At 41.3% G+C, this 23220-nt stretch overlaps 1 protein-coding gene and 1 non-coding gene across 5 annotated transcripts in view; both read right to left on the bottom strand.

Moving 5' to 3' along the window:
• Positions 1 to 23220, bottom strand: part of TMEM131 (transmembrane protein 131) — a 254572-nt gene that overhangs the window by 155887 nt on the left and 75465 nt on the right. For 2 of the 4 annotated variants that reach the window (XM_055241870.2, XM_055241869.2), the window contains exons 3-4: positions 5724 to 5774; positions 2770 to 2810 (exon numbers count right to left, since the gene is read on the bottom strand). In XM_055241870.2, coding sequence (XP_055097845.1) covers positions 2770 to 2810; positions 5724 to 5774 — 92 coding nt within the window. The remainder of the gene's footprint in view (positions 1 to 2769; positions 2811 to 5723; positions 5775 to 23220) is intronic. The other 2 variants (XM_063616805.1, XM_055241871.2) reach the window with 1 other exon arrangement.
• LOC129463309 (U7 small nuclear RNA) lies at positions 8744 to 8803 on the bottom strand. The gene has a single exon (XR_008651104.1). It is a non-coding gene; the product is annotated as a U7 small nuclear RNA (small nuclear RNA).

Here is a 23220-nt window from a genome sequence, read left to right as displayed (position 1 = left end):
AATATCCTCTGGCTGTTAAACACATCCAAATAGCTCTGGAGGATACTGGAGACACCACTTCTGATGAGGTTATAAAGCATATGTGTTGATGAAATGACAAAATGCAATCTACTCTAAAAGAAAGCAGTGCTTTTGAAGAGGGTCTTATAAACAGATGCTGTAAGCCTCTCAGGGTTTAGTTGTAGGGGGTATCAAGACACCTAAGGTATATGTTAGCAGTCCATATGGTTATCAGTCTTTCATCATCATCAAAACAGTTTGCCAGGCCCAAGTCTGCAAGACCTTGATCCTAGACTTCTGAGCCTCTATAACTGTGAGAAATAAATGTCTGTTGTTTAAGCCACTCAGTCTATGTATTTTGTTATAGCATCCTGGGCTCACTAAGACATGTTTTAGTGCCTAACCCAGTCCCATACCCAATCTGCATACTAACTTGAATTAAATATTTACCCAATTCATGATCCTGGTCACACACACACAAAATGTAAAATGTGACAGTTGTAAATTGTGTCTACAAACCTAATATTCCTGCCGTCAGTAGGTAGGGAGCTCTTTCTCCCCACCCTTATCTTGAACCTAGGCCAATCTAAGTGACTTGCTGACTAATAGCATATGGCAGCAGAAGTAATATTATGACTTCCAAGGGCAGATTAAGGTGATACAGCTTTCACTAGTTTCCTCTGGGACATTCACTCTTGGAGTCCAGCCATCATACTAGGAGGAGGCCCAAACTAGCCCATGTGAAGGCCACACAAAGAGGCCTACATATAGGCATTCTAGTTGAGAGCTCAGCTGAGGTCCCAGCTAGCAAACTAGCATCAACAAGTAATGAACATGCTTCCAGCTCCCAGCCATCAAGTCACTTCCAGCTCTGAAATCTCCCCAGCTGAGGCCCCAGATCATGGAGAAGAGACAAGCTGTCTTTGCTGTCCCCTGCCTGAATTTCTGACAGAGTTTGAGAGCATCATAAAATGGCTATTTTATGCCACTAAGTTTTAGATAGAAGTAGATAACAGATAAGTAGAGCATGAGATGAGAATATAATTATGTACTGATGTCAATTCTTCACTATACTAGGAAAATACTTAAAGCCCAAATTTTGATCACAAATGAACATCCTCATCTTCATAAATGTAGTACAGTCTAATTCCACAGCTAATTTCCTAATTGCTGGAATAAACAATCAAGGAAGAATCACAAGATAACATATATGTTTTTCTCACCATTATTTTGGCTCTAGATGTGGTTAGAGAGTTCTAGGGTTCTTAGATGGTCCAGCCAAGGAGGAATCAGGCTAGACATGCAGTGGTTTGGAGACAACCCATGCCAGTGTTAAATATTTGGGCAAGATTCACAGACAGGGCAGGTCCCAATAGGGCATATAACATTAGAGAGAATGACAGAACAATGGGGAAAAAGGGCCATGTTACTGCAGAGATGAAAGAGTAAAAAGAGAAACAATAGTGAATACTAAAGAATTTTCATTATTTATGAGGTAAGAAGTTTTAGTCGTCCTACTACTAGTCTGAATATTTTATACTTCTCTCTCAAAACAAAATTCTTTGTTGAAGCACTCTGCATTTCGCTAGTCTGGAGACATTCATAGATGTACTTTAAACATGAAGGCCTAGGAGGAACAAATGCTTCCCTGTTCCTGCTACATCAGAATGGAAACTGCAGTGATGACAGCAAGGGTGGGGACATCTTCTGTTGCCATAGCCACTTTGGTAGCTAAGTGTCTGCTTTTGGTGGATATTAATAATTTTTAAGGATAAATGTGCCTTGCTGTCATTTAAGGAATAAATATACTGACAGAATAAAACATACTTCTAAAAACACACACCGTAAAATAACTGGGTTCTTAAATCCATGATGTGGGCTCCTTACCTGAAAGCCCTATTGACACCACTGCCAGCCTTTCAATTGTTACTAAAGGGCGCTCACTAGAACAGGTACTGGTGCCTGACTAGTTGTTTCTGGCAAACAGGAAGAGCAACTATACCATTACACTGAACTTTTTAAGCTAACTTCCTTTACATCTATGGTCCTCCAGGGAGCAATCATTAAGAGCTGGGAGTGAACACAAAATAGCTGCTGGAGGGATTGTTTTATCCAACTCAAAGAAAGCTCTCATTCACCTTTAGGCACCAGAACAGACTTTCACCACATATGGAAAGAGAATCAGCACAGTATGTCTCTTTACAGATGTGAGACGGTACCAAAAGACCAAATAATTTGGTCGTGAGGAGGCAGGAAAAGTGTCTCCAAATTCACATGCATGTACCTATTTTCCTTAACACCTGAGGTAAAACCATCCCCCTGTTATCATAGGGAAGCTGTATTTAAAAGCGGTCTCTCCGAGTCACAAGACTGGGTTTCGCAGGTCTGAGATCCTTCTCTGGGGGCCTGCGAGCAGACCCCTGGTGACTGAGGGCAGCAATGGTCAGTATATCAAAAGCAGGGATAGCCACAAGAGAAGCCACTAAGGAGTTACACAGCTGATCCTCTCACAAAGCAAGGGGAGTTTCAGCTCTGAGTAACAGCCCTTCGTGCACGACAGGGGAGGCACACTACACAATTGCATGACGTGCACATTCAAACTTAAACCTGGTTTCCCACACACAATACTTAGAAATAATCATATAATGTGATTTACAATTTGCTATTCCTTCTTCACCAAAAAGAGCAAGGGGAAAGAGGAGGGGAGAACCACAGGAATCCCCCAGAAGGAACCGAAAATATGTTAATTATCTTACTAAATATACTTACCTTTTCTGCTGATATGAACTGAGTCCAAGTGTTGTCTCGGTCTGTAAAAGGAATGAAATAATGATTAAAAAACTGAAGCCAAATATTTGTACTACAGACATATGGAGTATCCAAAATATTCTATTTTAGCTTCAACATTCATTTTATACCCACTTGGATTTTAAGGTTAAACCTGGTCTCCAAATCACATACAATGACTAGATCAAATTGTAAACACACATGAAGTAACAGAAAGTAATGCGATGGATTTTTAAAAGTGTGCCAAACTGACACATCCTGAGAACAGCCCCTTTGACAATCACTTTGTGAGGGTGCTGTGCCTCGGACTGTTCCCTGCTCACTAACTGCTTGCCAGGTGCTGGTGGTAATGATTCCCACTGTCATGGAACTCAAGGTACAGTGGGTGGTGTGTGTGAGGGAGACAGTCATTAAAAAATACATATTTATATACTGAAATAGGATTATCAAAATATTGAAAAGGTGCTGTGAACAGGAATAAATAGTTGCCATACTTAAATACATCATGAAGGAAGGCCTGTCTGAAGAGAAAATATTTACATAAAAACCTGAAGGATTAAAAAAAGCAGTGTGGCAGTGGGATGGGTGGTGGTAGAGAAAACAGCACATGTGAAGGCCCTCATAGAGAGCAGAGGTTGGTATGCTCAAGAAACAGATGGCAGGTCTCTCTGCTGGAGCTGGGAGAGAGGGAGAAAATGAGACTGGAGGGCTAAGCAGAGGCCAGATAATGCTCTGCCTTGTAAGGAAGTCATGGGAAGAAGTTCGGTCTACTTTAGGTTTTAAAGATAAGGAAGATAAGAAAAAGTAGGAAGTTGGAGGCAACAGCTGTAGTTCAGGTGATGAAGAAAAGGAAGTTCTTACTGATGAGAAAATGCCAACACTATAAGGAATACCATCAGTGAACTTACCCCAAGAGGTTATCTGCTACACCAAAATGAGAAAAAACAGCATTATTTTTTCCCAATAATATAAATTATTTTGAAATAGTATTTTGGAGACTGTTTATGCAGAAAATGTGGCAGATGTAGAAAACTGTCCTAATTTTTTCAAGGTGCGTATTAGGTAAAGTGTAAGGGTGTCCTTAATTCTCTTTGAGATGTCTCGGCAAAATAATTTGTGTGTGGGGGGAGGTGTATGGATAAAGCAAACACAGCAAAATGGTAATAACCGTTGAGTCTGGGTGGTAAATGAATTGGTATTGGTTGAGCTCTTCTATTTTCTGTAAAGAAAAATTTCTTTAACTTTTTATTATGAAAATTACATATATTCCCCACGCAATGGGAGAAAATATTTATAAATCAAATATCTGATGAGATTAATATCTAGAATATATCAAGAACTCCTGCAACTCAGTAACAGAAAAACCACCAAACTAAAAGGTGGGCAAAGGACTCAAACATTTCTCCAAAGAAAATACACAAATGGCCAGTAGGCACTTAAAAAGATGCTCAACATCACTAACCATTAGGGAAATGCAAATCAAAACCACAATGATACCACTTCATACCTGTTTGGATGACTACTATTTAAAATTTTTAAAAGAAAATAAGGATCTTTGGCAAGGATGTGGTGAAACTGGAACCTTTGTGCACTGTTAGTGTGAATGTTAAAATGGTGTAGCCACTATGGAAAATAGTATTGTGGTTCCCCAAAAAAATTAAACATAGAATTACCATACGACCAGCAATCCCACTTCTGTGTATATACCCAAAAGAACTGAAAACAGGGGCTCAAAAAGATACTGTATAAACCCACATTCACAGCAGTATTATTCACAACTGCTAAGGGGTAGAAGCAACCCAAATGCCCACTGACATGTGAACAGATAAACAAAATGTGATTTATACATACAAGGGAATATGATCCAGTCTTAAAAAGGAAGCAAATTCTGACACATGCTATGTAAAAGCGTTCCTATTTCTCCACATCCTCTCCAGCATCTGTCGTTTCCTGACTTTTTAATGATCACCATTCTAACTAGTGTGAGGTGGTATCTCATTGTGGTTCTGATTTGCATTTCTCTAATGACCAGTGATGATGAGCTTTTTTTCTTATGTTTGTTGGCTGCATAAATGTCATTATTTCTGAGGCCTCTGTTCTGTTCCATTGGTCTACATACCTGTTTTGGTACCCGTACCATGCTGTTTTGGTTACTATAGCCTTGTAGTATAGTTTGAAGCCAATTTCTTACAAAGTTAAACATACACCTACCATATGACCAAATCACTCCACTCCTAGATATATGCCCAAGAGAAACAAAAGCATTTGTCCATACAATGAATGGCTTGTACATAAATGTTCGTAGCAGCTTTGTTATAGCTCAATATTGGAACAGCCCAAATTTCCACCAGCCCAAACTTACATGTATCCAGGTGAACAGATACATGAGTTGTGTTATAGCCGTACAATGGGATACTACTCAGCAATAAAAAGAATAAGCTATTGATACACAAAACAACACAGATTAATCTCAAAATAATTATGCTGAGTGGAACAACCCAGACCCTCAAAAAAGTACATTCTGTATGACTCCATTTATATAAAGTGTTTTAAAATGTAAACTTCCTGATAGTGACAGAAAGCAGACTGGTGGTTACCTAAAGATGAGGAGCGTAAAGGGATTACCAAGGGGCACAAGTAGACTTTTAAGGGTGATACGTATGTCCATTATCTTGATTGTAGTAATAATTTCACAGGTACATAAATATGCCAAACTTTTTAAATTACATAATTTAAACGCATGCAGTTTATTGTATGTCATTTATACATCAATAATGGTTATGACAGAATTCTAGAGCATGAGAAGCTGTGGTCTCACATGAAGTCTACAGAAAAGGAACTCAGGAAGCGTATCACTCATGCGCACTTTCTTGAGGAGAAAAAAATTATCATGAAGACAGAATCTGACCACTGAAATTACTCATACGAAGACTCACAAATGAGGAAGCTGTCTTGTGAAAGATAAGCAGATACTCAATGCAAAGGATCTGTGGAAATAAGGTTAGAAAAGCAGAAAATAAACATTGTTTTTGAAGTATATGCCACAAAACAGAAAAATAATCATTTAACTGTAATAAACAAGAATAAAAATCTCAGAACATGCCAACACATCCTTAAGTGTTATGAGAATAAGGAAGATCAAAATAGACACTATTTTGTCTCCGAAGCAATTTGAGAAAAAAGGCATAAACATAACTTAAAAGTGTGTCTGAAAATTGAGCCCCATTATCAAGAGATTAAAAACAAAACAAAAACCAATATGAATGCATAAAAAGTAGATGGAGCCCTTCCTGCCTTCCTTCCTTTCTTTTTCTTTCTTTCTCTTTTCTTCCCTCTGTGGCCCAGGCTGGAGTACACTCGGCTCGCTGCAGACTCCCTGCCTCCGGCTCCCATGATGCTCCTGCCCTGGCCTGCGGGCTGCCTGAGATTGCCGGCGCGCGCCACCACCCCTCCCTCGTTTTTCTCCTTTGGCTGGAGGCGCGGTTTCGCCATGTCGGCCACCCTGGTCTCCAGCTCCTGACCTCCAGTGGTCTGCCCGCCTTGGCCTCCCGAGGTGCTGGGACTGCAGACGGAGGCTCGCTCACTCGGTGCTCGGTGTTGCCCGGGCTGGAGTGCGGTGGCGTGGTCTTGGCTCGCTGCAGCCTCCGCCACCCACTTGGCCTCCCAGGGTGCTGGGATTGCAGCCTATGCCCAGCCACCCCGTCTGGGAAGTGAGGAGCACCTCTGCCAGGCCGCCCCGTCTGGGAAGAAGTGAGGAGCGCCTCTGCCCGGCCGCCCCGTCTGGGAAGTGAAGAGCGCTTCTGCGCGGCCGCCCCTTCTGGGATGTGAGGAGCGCCTCTGCCCGGCCGCCCCGTCTGGGAAGTGAGGAGCGCTTCTGCGCGGCCGCCCCTTCTGGGATGTGAGGAGCGCCTCTGCCCGGCCGCCCCGTCAGGGAAGTGAGGAGCGCCTCTGCCCGGCCGCCCCGTCAGGGAAGTGAGGAGCGCCTCTGCCCGGCCGCCCCGTCTGGGAAGTGAGGAGCGCCTCTGCGCGGCCGCCCGGTCTGGGAAGTGAGGAGCGCCTCTGCCCGGCCACCCCGTCTGGAATGTGAGGAGCGCCTCTGCCCGGCCCCCCATCGTCTGGGATGTGAGGAGTGCCTCTGCCCGGCCGCCCCATCCGGGAAGTGACGAGCCCCTCTGCTCGACCGCCACCCCATCTAGGAAGTGAGGAGCGGCTCTGCCCGGCCGCCCCGTCTGGGAAGAAGTGAGGAGCGCCTCTGCCCGGCTGCCCCGTCTGGGAAGAAGTGAGGAGTGCCTCTACCCGGCTGCCCCGTCTGGGAAATGAGGAGTGCCTCTACCCGGCTGCCCCGTCTGGGAAGTGAGGAGCTCCTCTGCCCGGCCGCCCCGTCTGGGAAGAAAGGAGCGCCTCTGCCCGGCCGCCCCGTCTGGGAAGTGAGGAGCACCTCTGCCCAGCTGCCCCTTCTGGGATGTGAGGAGCGCCTCTGCCCGGCCGCCCCGTCTGGGATGTGGGGAGCGCCTCTGCCCGGCCGCCCTGTCTGGGAGGTCTACCACAGAGGCCAGAAGCAATGTCGGAGCTGGACATGGTGGCTCACGCCTGTAGTCCCAGTACTCTGGAAGGCCGGGGCGGGTTGATCACTTGAGGCTAGGAGTTCGAGACCAGCCTGGCCAACATGGCGAAACATATGAAAAATACAACTGACAAACCAACCAACCAACCAAGCGATCACAAAACAGGTCTACCCTGGAGTCATACTCTAATTTTTTCTATTTTCCTCCCTTTCTGATCCTTTATCCCACTTTCTTTTTCTTCCTCTTCCTTCTCCTTCTTTTTTGTCAAATAGAGGATTGAGTTATTATCATTGATCAAAAAAAAAAAAAAGTGGATGGAAAAGATTAAACACATCTACAGTGAGACTAAATAAGATAAACTCAACTGTTTATATAAAGACAAAAGGATTGCATCAAACAACTGGAACCCAACTATAATAACTTAATACAAAATGCAGAAATGTTAAAGGCCAGAGAATGGGCAAAAATAAACACTGAATAAGGATAAAAACAGGCAAATAAGGATTACAACATTAATAACTTTACAATGTAAAGATATGTAAAAACTGTTATAATTCAACAGTGAAAAGGAAAAAAGGAAATGGGAAAACCAATGTTGTGACTGAAATGTAAGCAATGGGCAAGAAGACAATTCACTGAAGAAAAATAAATGGCCAATAATCATATGAAAAAGATGATCAACCTCATTAGACAGTAAAGCAATCTCTAGAGGACAGGGAAATTCCATAGTTTGCCATTTGACTGGCAGGGACCTTTGAACCTCATGAATTCACATCCAGAGATAAGGGTCTATTAAGAGTAGAGCCCTAGAAAATGCCCATGCCATGCATTTTTTAAATCTTCTATCAAATATAAGACACAGTGGGCAATTTCACTGAATCACAGAAACTTTAGTAATTCTTAACTCGCTGCAAATTCTCTTCACCACATCTCTTTAGAACAGACAAGATATAACAGGGGTGTTGTTTCACCTCAGGTGTTAAGGAAAATATGTATATGCATGTGAATTTGGAGACACCTTTCCTACCTCCCCACCCCCAAATTCTTTGGTCTTTCGGTACCTTCCCACCCATGCTTCTGTCATACTTAAGGACTTCAGCTTCAACCTCGCTCCTCACTAGGCTGCAGATTCCAAATAATCTGAGCACAGCTTTTCTCAGAATGCACTCCCAACTCCAAATGGGGACAGGCGGGAGGAAAATGGACTCTTCTCCAATCAAACAGACCAGCCTCAGCAAAAATATATGTGATATGCTTTAAAATATTATTAAATTCTTTTATAAAACGAACACATCTGATAATGTTATCCCTGTAACTCAGTGGTTCTCAACTGAGGGCAATTTTGTTTCCCTGGGGGGCACTTGGCAAAGTCCAGAAGCATTTCTCTGTGTTTGGGTTTTTATTAACACCAAAAAACATGCTGGACAAATTCTAAAAGAGTTAAAAAACTAAGAGGCATTTTTGTTTGTCGCAAATCAGGGGGCCACTAACATTAAGTGTGTAGAGTCCGGCCTGCTGCTAAACACCCGGTAATGCACAGGACACTCTTTCTTCTACCCTACAACCAATTATCTGTTCCAAAACGTAAACAGGCCAGGATTGAACATTGTACTATAACCTCAATTTTACAGAGATATCAATAATTTAGATGTTCATTTGTAATAACATCTCCTTGCATTTTAATTCAAAGTGCATTACTGTCTTAACAACTGTGTTTGTATTTCCAGTGGTCCTTGCAGTTCTTAACACACTGGAGATAAATACAGAATTCATTTTACAGATAAAGAAACTAAGCCTCTAAATGTTTTAAATTAGCAAATGGTAAGAGTTAGAACTCAAATCCTTCGATCTGGTCTAGTACTGCATTCATATAATAACATATCCTTGACAGAACTGCATATGCCTAAAACCAACTTTTAGCTTACATGAGCTGAAGTTGGCTATATTATTGCTAACAAATTTTAAGATGGCCATATTCTTATACTGCATTATTGTTAAACAGAAGATTTAATCTTGCTAGAAAAATAAAATGAAATTCACTTCAGAACGAGGTACGTGGCAGTTGTGTACACGGCATGGATGCTTAGAAATAAGACAAGGTCTGCACACCCTAGAATTTAAGCTTCTTGATGGTACAGGCAGCACATGCACACAAACCCGTGGTACCAGGAAGCCACACCAGGTGCCATGTGAGTATTACTTACATACTGGGCAGCTTTCCCCAGGGATATACCTGGGAGCCAGTTTCCTTGAAGGTGATGAGACTGTGCTTCTCTGTCACCTTTAGAGATAAAATTACATACTTCCTCCAGGACTGGGTTGGGGGAAGGTAGAGAATGAGGTCTGCTTTTGATTATGAAGATCTCAACATGTAATCCTACTTCTCATCAACCCAATCTCCCCCACAAAGTTCTCTGCAAATCATCTCATAGTGAAAATGGATGACATCTGTGAGGGAGTTTTCAGAATTTTTAACTCACAAAAGGGGTCTTTCCTGACTTTCTAATTGTTTTGCTTCCTATGCTTCTCTGTGTGTATGTATTTTTAACACGAATTTTCACTGAGATAACTGTAGATTCATATGCAGTTGTAAGAAATAGTAAAAAGAGCTATATTTTAACTCAGTTTCCTCATTGTATCATTCTGCAAACACTATGGCATAATATCACAAGCAGCACAGTGACACTGGTACATTCCATCTGCCTTGTTCAGAAGGTCTCAGTTTTGTATGTCCTCGTTTGTATTTGTTCATCTATTTAGTTCTACACAATTTTCTCTGCTGTGTAGGTTCATGAACACCAGTCAAGACACAGAACAGTGTCAGCACCCTGAGGATCCAGTGTGTCGCTTTTATAATCACACTCATCTTCCTCCTGCCCTCCCCCACAAGCCCTGGCAACCATTCCTCTATTATTCAAGACTAAAATTTTTTCATTTTAAAAAGGTCTATAAATGAAATCATGCACATGTAACCTTTTGGAGTTGGCTTTTTTCACTCAGCCTAATTCTCTGGAGACTTACCCAGGTTGCTGTGTGTGCCAACACTTCATTCTTTTTTATTGCTGAGTTGTATTCCATGGTATGAATGTATCACTGTTTAACAATACATCTACTGAAATACATCTGGGTTGTTTCCAGTTTGGGGCTACTATAAACAGAGCTGCTATGAACATTTATATACATGTTTTAGTGCAAATATAAATTTTCATTTCTTTGGGAGAACCCCCAAGAGTGCAATTAGTAGGTCAATTATAGTAACCGCATGTTTAGATTTATACAAAACTGCCAAACTGTTTTTTCCAGAGTAGCTGTATCACTCACATACCCACTAGCAATGCATGCATGATCCAGTTTCTCCACATCCTTGCCAGTATTTGGTGTTGTCACTGTTTTGTGTTTTGTGTTTTAATTTGCATTGCCTGATGGCTAATGATGTTGAACAGGTTTTCATGTCCTTTTTACCATCTGTATTTCCCCTTCAGGGAAATGTGTGTTCACGTCTTTTCCGTTTCCTTTATTTTTATACTATTGAGTTTCGAGAGTTCTTTCTATGTTACAGAAACTAGGTCCACTGTCAGGTATGTGACTTGCAAATATTTTCTCCTAGTCTATATTTATCTTTATATCTTCACATGGTCTTTTGCAGAGAAAAGTTTTGTTTGTTTGTTTTTGTGAGACCAGTCTGGCTCTGTTGCCCAGGCTGGAGTGCAGTGGTGTGATCATGGATCACTGCAGCCTTGATGTCCCAGGCTCAAACGATTCTCTGCTTCTGACTCCTGAGTAGCTGGGACTACAGGTGCACACCACCACACCCGGACAATTTTTTATTTATTTTATTTACTTACTTTTTATTTTACTAGAGACAAAGTCTCACTATGTTGCCTAAGCTGGTCTTAACTAAACTCCTGGGCTCAAGGGATCCTCTTCCCTTGGCCTCCCAAAGTGCTGGAATTACAGGCATGAGGTACTGCGTCTGGCCCAGAGCAAGTTTTAAATTCATCAGTCTTTCCTTTATGCATTGCACATCTGGTATTAATTCTTTGGTGTCAAGAACTCTTTTCCTAGCCCTGTAAGCTGAAGCTTTACTCCTAGTTTTATTCTCCCTAAAGGTTTTATTATACTTTTACATTGAGTCCATGATCCATTTTGAGTTAGTTTTTGTTTAAGGTGTGAGATCCTTCTATATTCAGACTTTCCATTCCATTTTAGTATTCTGTGGTATTCTTTATTCCTAGTTTTTAAGGCTGTTTCTTATTTTATTTTAATAAAATAAAATTCTGCCTCTTGCCCAGGCTGGAATGCAGTGGCGCGGTCTCAATTCACTGCAACCTCTGTCTCCTGAGATCAAGCAATTCTCCTGCCTCAGCCTCCCAAGTAGCTGGGACTACAGGCATGTGCCAGCACGCCCAGATAATTTTTTTAAATTTTTAGTAGAGATGGAATTTCACAATGTTGGTCAGGCTGGTCTCGAACTCCTGACCTCAAATGATCTGTCCGCCTTGGCCTCCCAAAGTGCTGGGATTATAGGCGTGGGCCACGGTACCCAGCCTTAAGGCCGTTTCTGAACCCGCTATTTATTCTTCTTTTGTACCACTTACTGTACCACAACAGAGGGCAGGAAATAGTAGTAAAGGGAGAATCAAAACGGGGATGAAGTGGGGAGCAGATATTTCTGAGAAGACTCAAAATTTAAAGTAGAAAATAAAAACCTGTGTTCAAACACCAGCTCTGCCCTCACTAGCCAAATACCCTTGGGGAAAGTCTGTAAGCAGCATTCTGCCAACTACAAGGAGCTGCAGAGCTGTTGGCCTCTGATGACGGCTTTCTAGTGTCCCACCGACTTCTCTCTTCAGCCACAGGTAATCAACCTGACACGACATGAAGTGGCTGTTTTGAGTACAAAATTAGTTGTAATATTGTAAAACTGATAATGTAGAATGAGAAAATCTAGCTTTGTTTGCAGAGAGAAAAATAAAAAAAAAAAAGCACTACCTTGTAGTACATTTAGGTAGTGGGATACAAGGGTAATGACCCCTGCTATTGCAGAGTGGTTAAAAACTTAGGCTTCAGAGTCAAATGCTTGGTTTTCAATTCTAGCTTTATCACTTAATAATCATTTATTTGGTTAGGTTAAACTCTCTGCACTTTAATATGCTCACTTGTAAAATGATCATAAAATGAATACCATCTCATGTATTTAAGAATTTAGAAGAGTACCTGACACTTGTCAATACCCAATAAATATTACTTATATTTATTATTTTTTCACATTTTTCAAATTTTCTACAAGCATATATTTCTTTTATAATAGAAGTCCTTTAATTTAAAACAAAAGATGAGTACTTCTAGGCCTCCGTACAAGTCAAAATCACAGCTCCTTCTCCATTTCCTTTTTTCCCAGGAGAACATTAAAGCCCATTTCCTGTGGGGTGGGGGGAGGGGGGAGGGACAGCATTAGGAGATATACCTAATGCTAAATGACGAGTTAATGGGTGCAGCAAAACAACATGGCACATGGATACATATGTAACAAACCTGCACATTGTGCACATGTACCCTAAAACCTAAAGTATAATAATAAAAAAAAAATTAAAAAAAAAAAGCCCATTTCCAAGACAATTTAGAAGCTGGTAATCTATAGCCCATAAGCCAAATCCAGTCTTCTGCCAGCTTTTGCAAATAAAGTTTTATGCCCATTTCTCACATACTGTTACGGCAGCTTTCACATTACAATGACGAAAGTTGAATAGTTGTGATAGAGACCATTCGGGACACAAACCCTGAAGTAGTTAATATCTGGCCCTTTACCAAAAAAGTTTGCCAACATCTGGCTTAGATCAACAGAAATAATGCCACAATATCTTATTTCCAGAATCATTAAGTCCCTACATAAGAAAATCTGTGACCTAAAAATCTAAGGCAATCTGGCATAACATCTCCTCATGAAAAACACAGACAATGTACAGTCCCACTAGTGAACTGCAGTACAATTCTGATGCTAACCATCTGCATTAGTCTGTTCTCACACTGCTAATAAAGACATACCCAAGACTGGGTAATTAATTCATAAAGAAAAAGAGGTTTAACTGACTCACAGTTCTGCAGGGCTTGGGAGGCCTCAGAAAACTGACAGTCATGGTGGAAGAGGAAGCAAACATATTCTTCTTCACATGGCAGCAGCAAGAAGTGCTGAGCAAAGGGGGAAAAGCCCCTTATAAAACCACCAGATCTCATGAGAACTCACTATCACAAGAACAGCAGCATGGGAGTAACTGCCGCCATGATTCAATTACCTCCCAGCAGGTTCTAGCAAGCTTCAGTATCCAGAGTTTCATCAGGTAGGTATGGCTGATTCAATCACTGACCACCATGTGACTCAACTCACATTCCAGCTTCCCTAGAGGAGGGTGGGTTGGCTCAAAGCCCAACCCTCTAATCACATGATTGGTTTTTTCTTTTTCTTTTTTTTTTTCTTGAGACGGAATCTTACTCTGTCACCGAAGCTGGAGTGCAGTGGCACGATCTCAGCTCACTACAACCTCCGCCTCCCGGGTTCAAGCAATTCTGTGTCAGCCTCCCGAGTAGCTGGGACTACAGGTGCATGCCACCATGCCTGGCTAATTTTTGTATTTTTAGTAGAGGCGGGTTTTCACCATGTTGGTCAGGCTGGTCTCGAACTCCCGACCACAGGCGATCCAACGGCCTCAGCCAATCCCAAAGTGTTGGGATTACAGGTGAGAGCCACTGTGCCCGGCCAACATGGTTGGTTTTTCTGACGACCAACCCCCATCTTGAGTTTTCTCATTAGGTGTAAACTCAGATGTGATCTAAAGGACTCATGAATAACAAAGACACTCTTATTATTAAGGAAATTCCAAGATTTAGAGCATCTCCAGGACCAGAGACAAAGACCAGATTACCGCACAACTAGCTATAAAATCTTCTTGCCAAGAAAAACAAATGAATTTAAACCTAATCAAGACTCTAGATTTAGCTAACAGTTTACAGAAAATTCACATTGTAAGTGAATGTTAAATGACACCAAGAGGATGAAAATAACCAAACCTAGAATGTAGGAAATCCTATAGACAAATGAGCCAATTTCATTAACAACAACAACAACAACAACAACAAAAAGGCGGGTGGGGGAAACAGCATAAAGGAGACTTAGGAGACATAGCAACCAAATGCAACGTGTAGACCTTGTCTTGATCCTGCTTTGGACAAACCAAATGCAAAAAGGCATTTCTGAAGCAGTGGAAGAAAACTGAACACAGACCAACCAAGTTTGATATAATATCAAGCACTCTGGTTGTCTACTGCTGCATAATAAACCAGTCTAAGGTTTAGTGGCTTAAAACAACAATTTATTCTCACTTAATGTCTCTTTTGTGTTGCAGTTACGTGTGATTTCAGGCAGCATTTATCTGAAAGTTCAAATGTGTCGGTTGTCTAAGATGGCTCATTCACATGATAGGAAAGTGATGCTGGCTGTCAACTGGGAGCTTAGCTGGGACTGCTGACCAGAAGACTACATGTGGCCTTTCCATGTGGCTTAAGTTTCTCACATCATGGTGATTAAAAGAAATGTTCCAAAACTGACAGACCCAGGTAGAAGTTGTCAAGCTTCATATGATTCAGCCTTAGTGGTACCAAAATGTTCTGCCACACTGCATTAGTCAAAATATTATTATTATTGTTCTACAGAGTATACATTCATTTAGTTATCCACACGCTTAAACATTTTTCATGTTCTTTATTCCTTTGCATTTCTGAGCTTCTAATTAAAGACTGTATTATTTCCTTTGGCACAAATTTTCTGGTGACAAATTCTCTCCATTCTTATCTATTTTAAAACGTCTATTTCACTTTCATTTGTAAAGGATATTTTCATTGGGTATAGAATTCTAGTTTAGCAAATTTTTTCAGTAAATTTTATTATATATTATTTTTGCCTCTCATTGTTTCAGTTTATAAGTCAGCTGTCAGGCTAATTCTACTTTCTTTGAAGGTCTCTCTTTTTCTCTAGTTGCTTTTAGAATGTATCTCTTTGGCTTTGACTTTTCTTTTCTTTTTTTTTTTTGACATGGAGTTTCACCTTTGTTGCCCAGGCCAGAGTGCAATGGCACGATCTTAGCTCATGGCAACCTCCGTTTCCCGGGTTCAAGCGATACTCCTGCCTTAGCCTCCTAAGTAGCTGGGATTACAGGCATTTGCCACCATGCCTGGCTACTTTTGTATTTTTAGTAGAGACGGGGTTTCACCATATCGGTCAGGCTTGTCTCGAACTCCTGACCTCAAGTGATCCACCCGCCTCAGCCTCCCACAGTACTGGGATTACAGGTGTGAACTACTGCACCCAGCCTGGCTTTGATTTTCAGTATTTTTCTATGAACTGCTCAGATCTCCCTACAAGGAAGAACTTGGCATTCAGTTGTGAAAAACACTGTTGGCTACCAGCCTCCACCTATAGCCTTTGGGATCAACTGTGGCATTTGAGGTAAGGCCAAGTTCTTCTTGGGCTCCTCCCAGACAATGAGCACAGCAGGTGTACTAGGGCCTGGCCAACTCTACCCAGTGCAGGATGCTTCCAATGGGCAATCTTTGCTCCAGAGCTCTCCACTGGGTTGGCCGAGATTCTGCATCACAGTCTGAGACTCTCCTTGCCCAATCCTGCTTTCTTTAGCTTATTTTTCACAGGCAGTAGCCCTCAATCTCTCGCACTCCTAACTCTGTCTCAGGATCTTGTTGAGAACTCAAACTGACATGTGATAAAGGCTATCTTGGGTAGGGGTGGCAAAGGGGGCAGTGAAGAAAATATCATTATCTAACCGTGAAATATTGAACGTTGTATTTCTGAGATGAGGAAAGTGTCGAAGAGGACTACTAAATAGCACCGTATTAACATCATACTGGCTGTAGCTAGTAAAGTTAAGGTAAGAAAAAGAAAAGGCAGAATGTGTGATTGTTGATTTTGAGTGTCAAACTGAAGAAATGTCATCAAGCTCAGATTATGATAGTTTATGGAGGCTGTTCAAAAGCATCTGGAGCTAAGTTATTAGAATCAATAAGTAATTTAGCAAGTTTTCAGGATACACAGTAAATATATTAAAAGCAACCACATTTATACATTTTATGTTGAGTTGTATGAAATCGCCACTTTTATAGATCAATAAAGGCCGGGCATCAGCAATATGCTTCAACCTAATAATCACAAAAAGAGAAAATTTTGAAAAGATGTCACTTATAATAGTATTAAAAAATACCAAAGCCCCAGAAATAAATCTATTGAAAGATGTTCAAGATCTTTATGCAGAATATAAAATTATGAGATAAAGAAGACCTAAATAAGTTGAAAAATACACTGTCTCAAACTGTCAGATTTAATACTGAAAATTCTGAAAGATTTCTAATTCTTGCCAAATTGATCTTCAGATTCTGAGTGACGCTAATAAAAAATCCCGATTGTGTGTGTGTGTGTCTGTGTGTGTGTGTGTGTGTGTGTGTGTGTGTAAAGCTAATTGAAAAGATACATATGGAAGGCAAAGAACTGAGAATAACCAAGACATTACTGAGGAGAATAACAAAGTGTCAGGATTTGTTCTACCAAACATCAAAACTTTAAAAACTATGGTCATTAAAACGGTGACCCTGGTATTAGGATAGACAAATAAGCCAAAGAAATCCAATATAGTGCCCAGAAACAGGCTCATACATATATGGACACTTGATTTATGAATAAGGTGTCACTGACAAATACTAGGGAAAGAAAACATTGGGAAATAGTCAATAAAGGATGCCGAGACAATCAAATACAAGGAAGAAATAAAATCTTGATCTCACATCAATAACAAAAATTTATTCCAGACGGAATTTGAGCTAACTGTGAAAGGCAAAACAGTAAAATTCTAGAATATAGGAGAATATCTTCACGACCTTGGGATAGAAAAACATCGAACAAGACACAAAATAAAAAGTATTAACCATAATGGAAAATACTGACAGACTGAACTTCATTAAGAATTTCTGTTCACTAAAAGTCACCATTACATAAGCCAGAAGGGCAATCCATCCAGTGAGAGAAGCTATTTTCAATATATGTAACCAACAAAGAACTCATATAATGGAACTGATTTTTGTTACTGGTGTGAGGTTAGGGTTCCAGTAAAGAGCTTGTATTCAGAACTTATAAAGAACCTCTACAAAACAATGGGAAAAAAGACATGCAAACCAACAGCAAAATGGGTAAAAGACTTAACGGATGTCACAAAGGAAGAGATCCAAATGGTCAAGTAAACATGAAAAGTTGCTCAGCTTTATGAGAAATCAGGGAAACGAAAATAAAATGGAAATTACAGATCATTAGCCATTCTCCAGAATAGAAGGAGAGAAGGAAGAAAACACTTTATAAAGTTGTTGCAGAGGAATTCCTGATGATGGGTTTGCAAACTAAAACAACCACTTTGGAAAACTATATGCCTTATCTATTAAAATTGAAGATACACATACTCTATGACAGTGGTCCCTAACCTTTCTGGTACCAGGGGACCAGTTTCATGGAAGACAATTTTTTCCATGGATGGGGGGTTAGCGGGATGGTTTCAGAATAAAACTGTTCCACCTGAAATCATCACGCACTAGTTAGATTCTCCTAAGGCACACGCACAACCTAGATCTCTCATGTGCAGTTCACAATAGGGTTTGCACTCCTATGAGAATCTAATGCCACCGCTGATCTGACAGGAGGCAGAGCTCAGGAGGTAATGTTCACCTGTTCACCCACCACGTGCTGTGCAGCCCGGTTCCTAACAGGCCACGGACCGGTATTGGTCCACGGCATGGGGGTTGGGGATCCCTACTCTATGACCCAACAACTGCATTCTAATCCCTCAGAAAAAAATCATTTGAACACATATATTATGTTCACCAAGAGACAGCATTATTCTTAATAGCAAAAAACAAGAAGCAACCAAAATACACATAAACAGCAGAAATAATACATAAATTGGGGCATATCCATACAATGCAATACTATTCAGCAATGAAAATGAAGTAACTACAGCTACACTCAACACATAATGCTGTGAATCTTAGAAACATAATACTGAGAAAAAGGAGCCAGAAAAAAAAAATACAAACTGTATGAACTTCAAAAAATATGTGACCCTGTAGTATTTAGAGATATACACTCAGATGTTAAAACTGCAGGGAAAGGCAATTATTATAAAATTCAGGAAAATGGCTAACTTTATGGGTAGTAACTAGGAGAGAGCATGAGGGGAAACTCTGGAGGGTACTGGCCTGTTTTTAGTTTTTAATCTGGGTGGTGGTTACACAGGTGGTTTGCCTTGCATTCCCTCCCCAAATTTAAGCATCTATATGTAAATTATATCTCACAATAAACACTTTAAAGAAAAAAAATAAATGAATCAAAATCGTATACTCTTTGGAAGAAGGCTCAATATAGGTTCTCTAATTAAGTGGCTAGAATTCCATTTATAAAACATGGCTTTTGCTGGGCACGGTGGCTCACACCTGTAATCCCAGCATTTTGGGAGGCCAAAGCAGGTGGATCACTTGGGGTCAGGAGTTCGAGACCAACCTGGCCAACATGGTGAAACTCTATCTCTACTAAAACTACAAAAGTTAGCTGGGTGTTGTGGCACACGCCTGTAAGCCTGGTGGCTGAGGCAAGAGAACTGCTGGAACCCAGGAGGCAGAGGCTGCAATGAGCTGAGACTGCCCACTGCACTCCAGCCTGGGTGACTCAGCGAGACTCCATCTCAAAAAAAGTAAATAAATAAAAATAAAATAAAATAAAATAGGACTTCAAGTTTTAAAAGACAAAGTTCTGCCAGGCATAGTGGCTCAGGTCTATAATCCTAGCATTTTGGGAGGCTGAGATGGGAGGACCACTTGAGCCCAGGAGTTTGAGACCAGCTTGGGCAACACAGTGAGACTCTACCTCTATAAAAAATTAATAATTAGCCAGATGTGGTGGCATGTGCCTGTAGTCCCTGCTACTTGAGAGGCTGAGGGCAGAGGGTCACTTGAGCCTGGAAGGTTGAGACAACAGTGAGCCATGATTGTGCCACTGGCCTCCAGAATGGGTAACAGAGCAAGACACTTCCTTTAAAAAAAAAAAAAAAAAAAAAAAAAGACAAAATTCTGTTTGTGTTTTCAACTCACAAACATTCTAGAGCTTGCTTTCCAAAATTTTAAAATTCTGTTTACTATTCTGGCAGGATAGTGAAAAAAATACAGAGCTAGCTTTTTTCCTGAGCTTTATCTTCATATAAAAAAGTTAGATTAGGCCAGGAGCGGTGGCTCACACCTGTAATCCCCGCACTTGGGGAGGCCGAGACGGGTGGATCACAAGGTCAGGAGGTCGAGACCATCCTGGCTAACACAGTGAAACCCTGTCTCCACTAAAAATACAAAAAATTAGTCGGGCGTGGTAGCGGGTGCCTGTAGTCCCAGCAACTCAGGAGGCTGAGGCAGGAGAATGGCATGAACCCGGGAGGCAGAGCTTGCAGTGAGCCAAGATTGTGCCACCGCACTCCAGCCTGGGTGACAGAGCGAGACCCCATCTCAAAAAAAAAAAAAAAGTTAGAGGCTGAGCATGGTGACTCACATCTGTAATCCCTGCACTTTGGGAGACCAAGGCGAGAAGATGGCTTGAGGCTAGGAATTCAAGGCCAGCCTGGGCAACATACACCTCTGTCTCTATAAAAACTACAAAAGAGTAGATGGGTATGTTGGCGTGTGCCTATAGTCCCAGCTACTCTGGAGTCTGAGGCGGGAGGTTCACTTGGGCCCGGGAGGTCAAGGTTGCAGTGAGCTGTCACTGCGCCACTGCACACCAGCCTGAGACATAGAGACACCAGCCTGAGACATAGAGACAGACTGAGACCCTGTCTCTATGACCTGTGTGGTCAGTCAGCCGTGGAGCTCTGTATGCTGGCCAAGCTCTGATGTGCTCTCTGGACCTCCAAGGTCAGGACGTGGGGGTCCACTGGCCCTGTGGGGACAGTCATGCATTCTTTACCCCAGCTCAGCCACCATCTCCCTGCCTGTGGTACACCTGGCCCCTGTCCCCACCACATCCCACCACCTGTACAATGGGACACTTGGGTACTGTGCCATCAGTTGCTGGTGAGGCCCAGGTGAGTTTGTTCCTGTAATGCCCTTAGGAAATTACCTGTCACCAGAAATCTTTAAAGCTCTCAAGGTGATTCCAATGCAGAGCTGGGGCTGCGATGCTCCAGGTTTGGAGGACTTTGGCCAAGGGCGTGAACCTCTTAGAGGAGGAATGGCTGGGCAATAATGGGGGCTTTGCCCACCACTTTAGCTCAGGACTCTCAACCCCCCCTTTTAAAATGAGGTGCAAAATAAATTTAAGGGACTTGAACTCAGGGAACACTTTTTTGTAGTTGTTGAGACAGGATCTCACTCTGCTGCCCAGGCTGGAGTACAGTGGCACAATCACAGCTCACTGCAGTCTCGACCTCCCAGGCTCAAGCGATCCTCCTGCCTCAGCCACCAGAGTAGCTGGGACCACAGGTGTGTGCCAACACACCTGGCTAGTTTTTTGTATTTTTTTATAGAGACAAGGTTTCCCTGTATTTCGCAGGCTGGTCTTGAACTCCTGGACTCAAGCGATCGACCCGGCTCAGCCTCCCAAGGTGTGGGGATTACAGGCGTGAACCACTGCGTCCACCCCTGCCTCTATTTTTTTTAAAAAGAAAGTTAGATTAGGAAGCAGATTCAGGTTTATTAAATTACGCTTGTAAATGAAAGAATCTTTTGCTATTCCATTTTATAATCTTTCAAAGGAACAGGTTAGAAGAGCCAACCATTCTGATCAGTTAGGATGGGAATGATGGTTTGAGATATCTGACCAGGGCATCCTGTGGTTATAGCCTTAAAGTGGATTTCTTCTGTTGAGATGCAGATTCCTCAGAGTCCGTGTCATCTTAGGAACTGTCTGATCTTTATGTATTCTGGATGCTAAATCTTAGTCCAGCCAAACAGGAATGACAATGGCCAAAGCATCAACTACAGAAAACATGATCTGTGGGGGTTATAATTTCTATTCATAACAAGTGCGAACCCATGGAATATCTGAGAGCACTGCCACATGCATCATGTCGTGGAGAGTTTTGAAATTAGACATGGTGAGTATGGTACTTACTGGATACTGGATTCCTGCTCTAGCAATTGAGTACTACAGAATAAGTTATTTAACTTCCATAAACCTAATTTTCCTTATCTAAAAATAAAGAAAACAAGTCTAATCTTTTTGGCAATTTTTAAAATTTATTTTTTACTGATTTCTTATCAGTTGATTTTTGAGGATTAAAAAAATTACTATGAGTTGGTCAGGCGCGGTGGCTCACATCTGTAATCCTAGCACTTTGGGAGGCTAAGGTGGGCGGATCACGAGGTCAGGAGATTGAGACCATCCTGGCTAACATGGTGAAACCCCGTCTGTACTAAAAATACAAAAAAAATTAGCTGGGCATGGTGGTGGGCGCCTGCAGTCCCAGCTACTTGGGAGGCCTAGGCAGGAGAATGGTGTGAACCCGGGAGGCAGAGCTTGTGGTGAGCCGAGATCGCGCTGCTGCACTCCAGCCTGGGTGACTGTGCGAGACCCCGTCTCAAAAAAAAAAAAAAAAAAAACAATTACTATGAGCCAAGCCACATGAATGTACATGAATTCCAGATCTAAGAATGAATGTTCTTGGGCAAAATTCACATTTTAAATAATGTAAAACAAGGTTGTTGCTTTGACACTCTCCCTGCTTTAGCTTAAATTTAAATTAGAGAAAGGATATATATATTCTGCCATAGAAATGCTACATGTACATTTTTCTGTTCTAATCATAGCATAAGAACCAGGAGTTATTTAAAATCGTTAAACCTATTGGTAAATTATAGTCAGAAAAAGATAACATTATGTCAAAATAAAAATTGTTTCTGAGAAACACTCTTCAACATTACAATGAACAATTTAACATCTATTCAAAAGGGTCTTATATTCAGCTATTTAGGGGTCATATACTATGTTATATAGCATCTCAATATTAGACATTCCGTAGGAGTCTTAGGTTTCTTTGTGGCTTAAGTAACCAATTGATACTACTTGCCCTCAACGTTTTTCTAGACCAAAATTACCTTTGCCACAGAATTCTGAGGTCTCACCCAAGCTCCTGTCCAAGTATCTGAGCAGATCCAAAGACAGTGAATCACATCCCAGTTCACAAGCTTTTCCATAGCCAACTCCATCTAGATACAGATTAGCAGCCTCCCTCAGCAAAAATACAAATCACGCTCCAGAATTTTTAGAATGGATTATCAACCTGCAACCTAGATGTCCAGTTCCTAAAAGACACAAATCCTTCCTCAATCAATAGAGCAACCACACTTAGGGAATTTTCCAGAAATTCAGTCCTGATTTGCCTGCCATCTAGATCCTGTAAACAACCACCTAAAGGGAGATATTTAAAACATTTGTTCCCATAGGTTCTCCAAGTTCTCATCTTGAAACAGATTAAAGAACTAGAAAAAAGAGACTTAAGATCATTTTTTAGTAGGAAGGCTTTATAAAATTAGAGCTCATTATGTTCAGTTTTTATTCCGTTTTAAAGTATACAAAGCTGACTCTAGGCAAATACTATGCAACCACTGTCTATTACATTTCTCAACACCTCTTACGTAAAGATAAGAATGATAAATTTATTTAAAAATTTAGAAGGAAGAGAAGTTTGTCTTCCAAAAGACTTACTAGCTTCATTGCCAGAGAAAAAGATTCTTAAAATCTATCACTTTTTTTCTTGCTCTCTTCATCTGGCTTAATGTATAAAAT

This window comes from Symphalangus syndactylus, chromosome 14 (genome assembly GCF_028878055.3).
Source record: "Symphalangus syndactylus isolate Jambi chromosome 14, NHGRI_mSymSyn1-v2.1_pri, whole genome shotgun sequence".
Lineage (NCBI taxonomy): Eukaryota > Metazoa > Chordata > Mammalia > Primates > Hylobatidae > Symphalangus > Symphalangus syndactylus.
The sequence above is the reverse complement of the archived record's forward strand: the minus strand, read 5'-3'. Positions and strand labels throughout refer to the sequence as shown.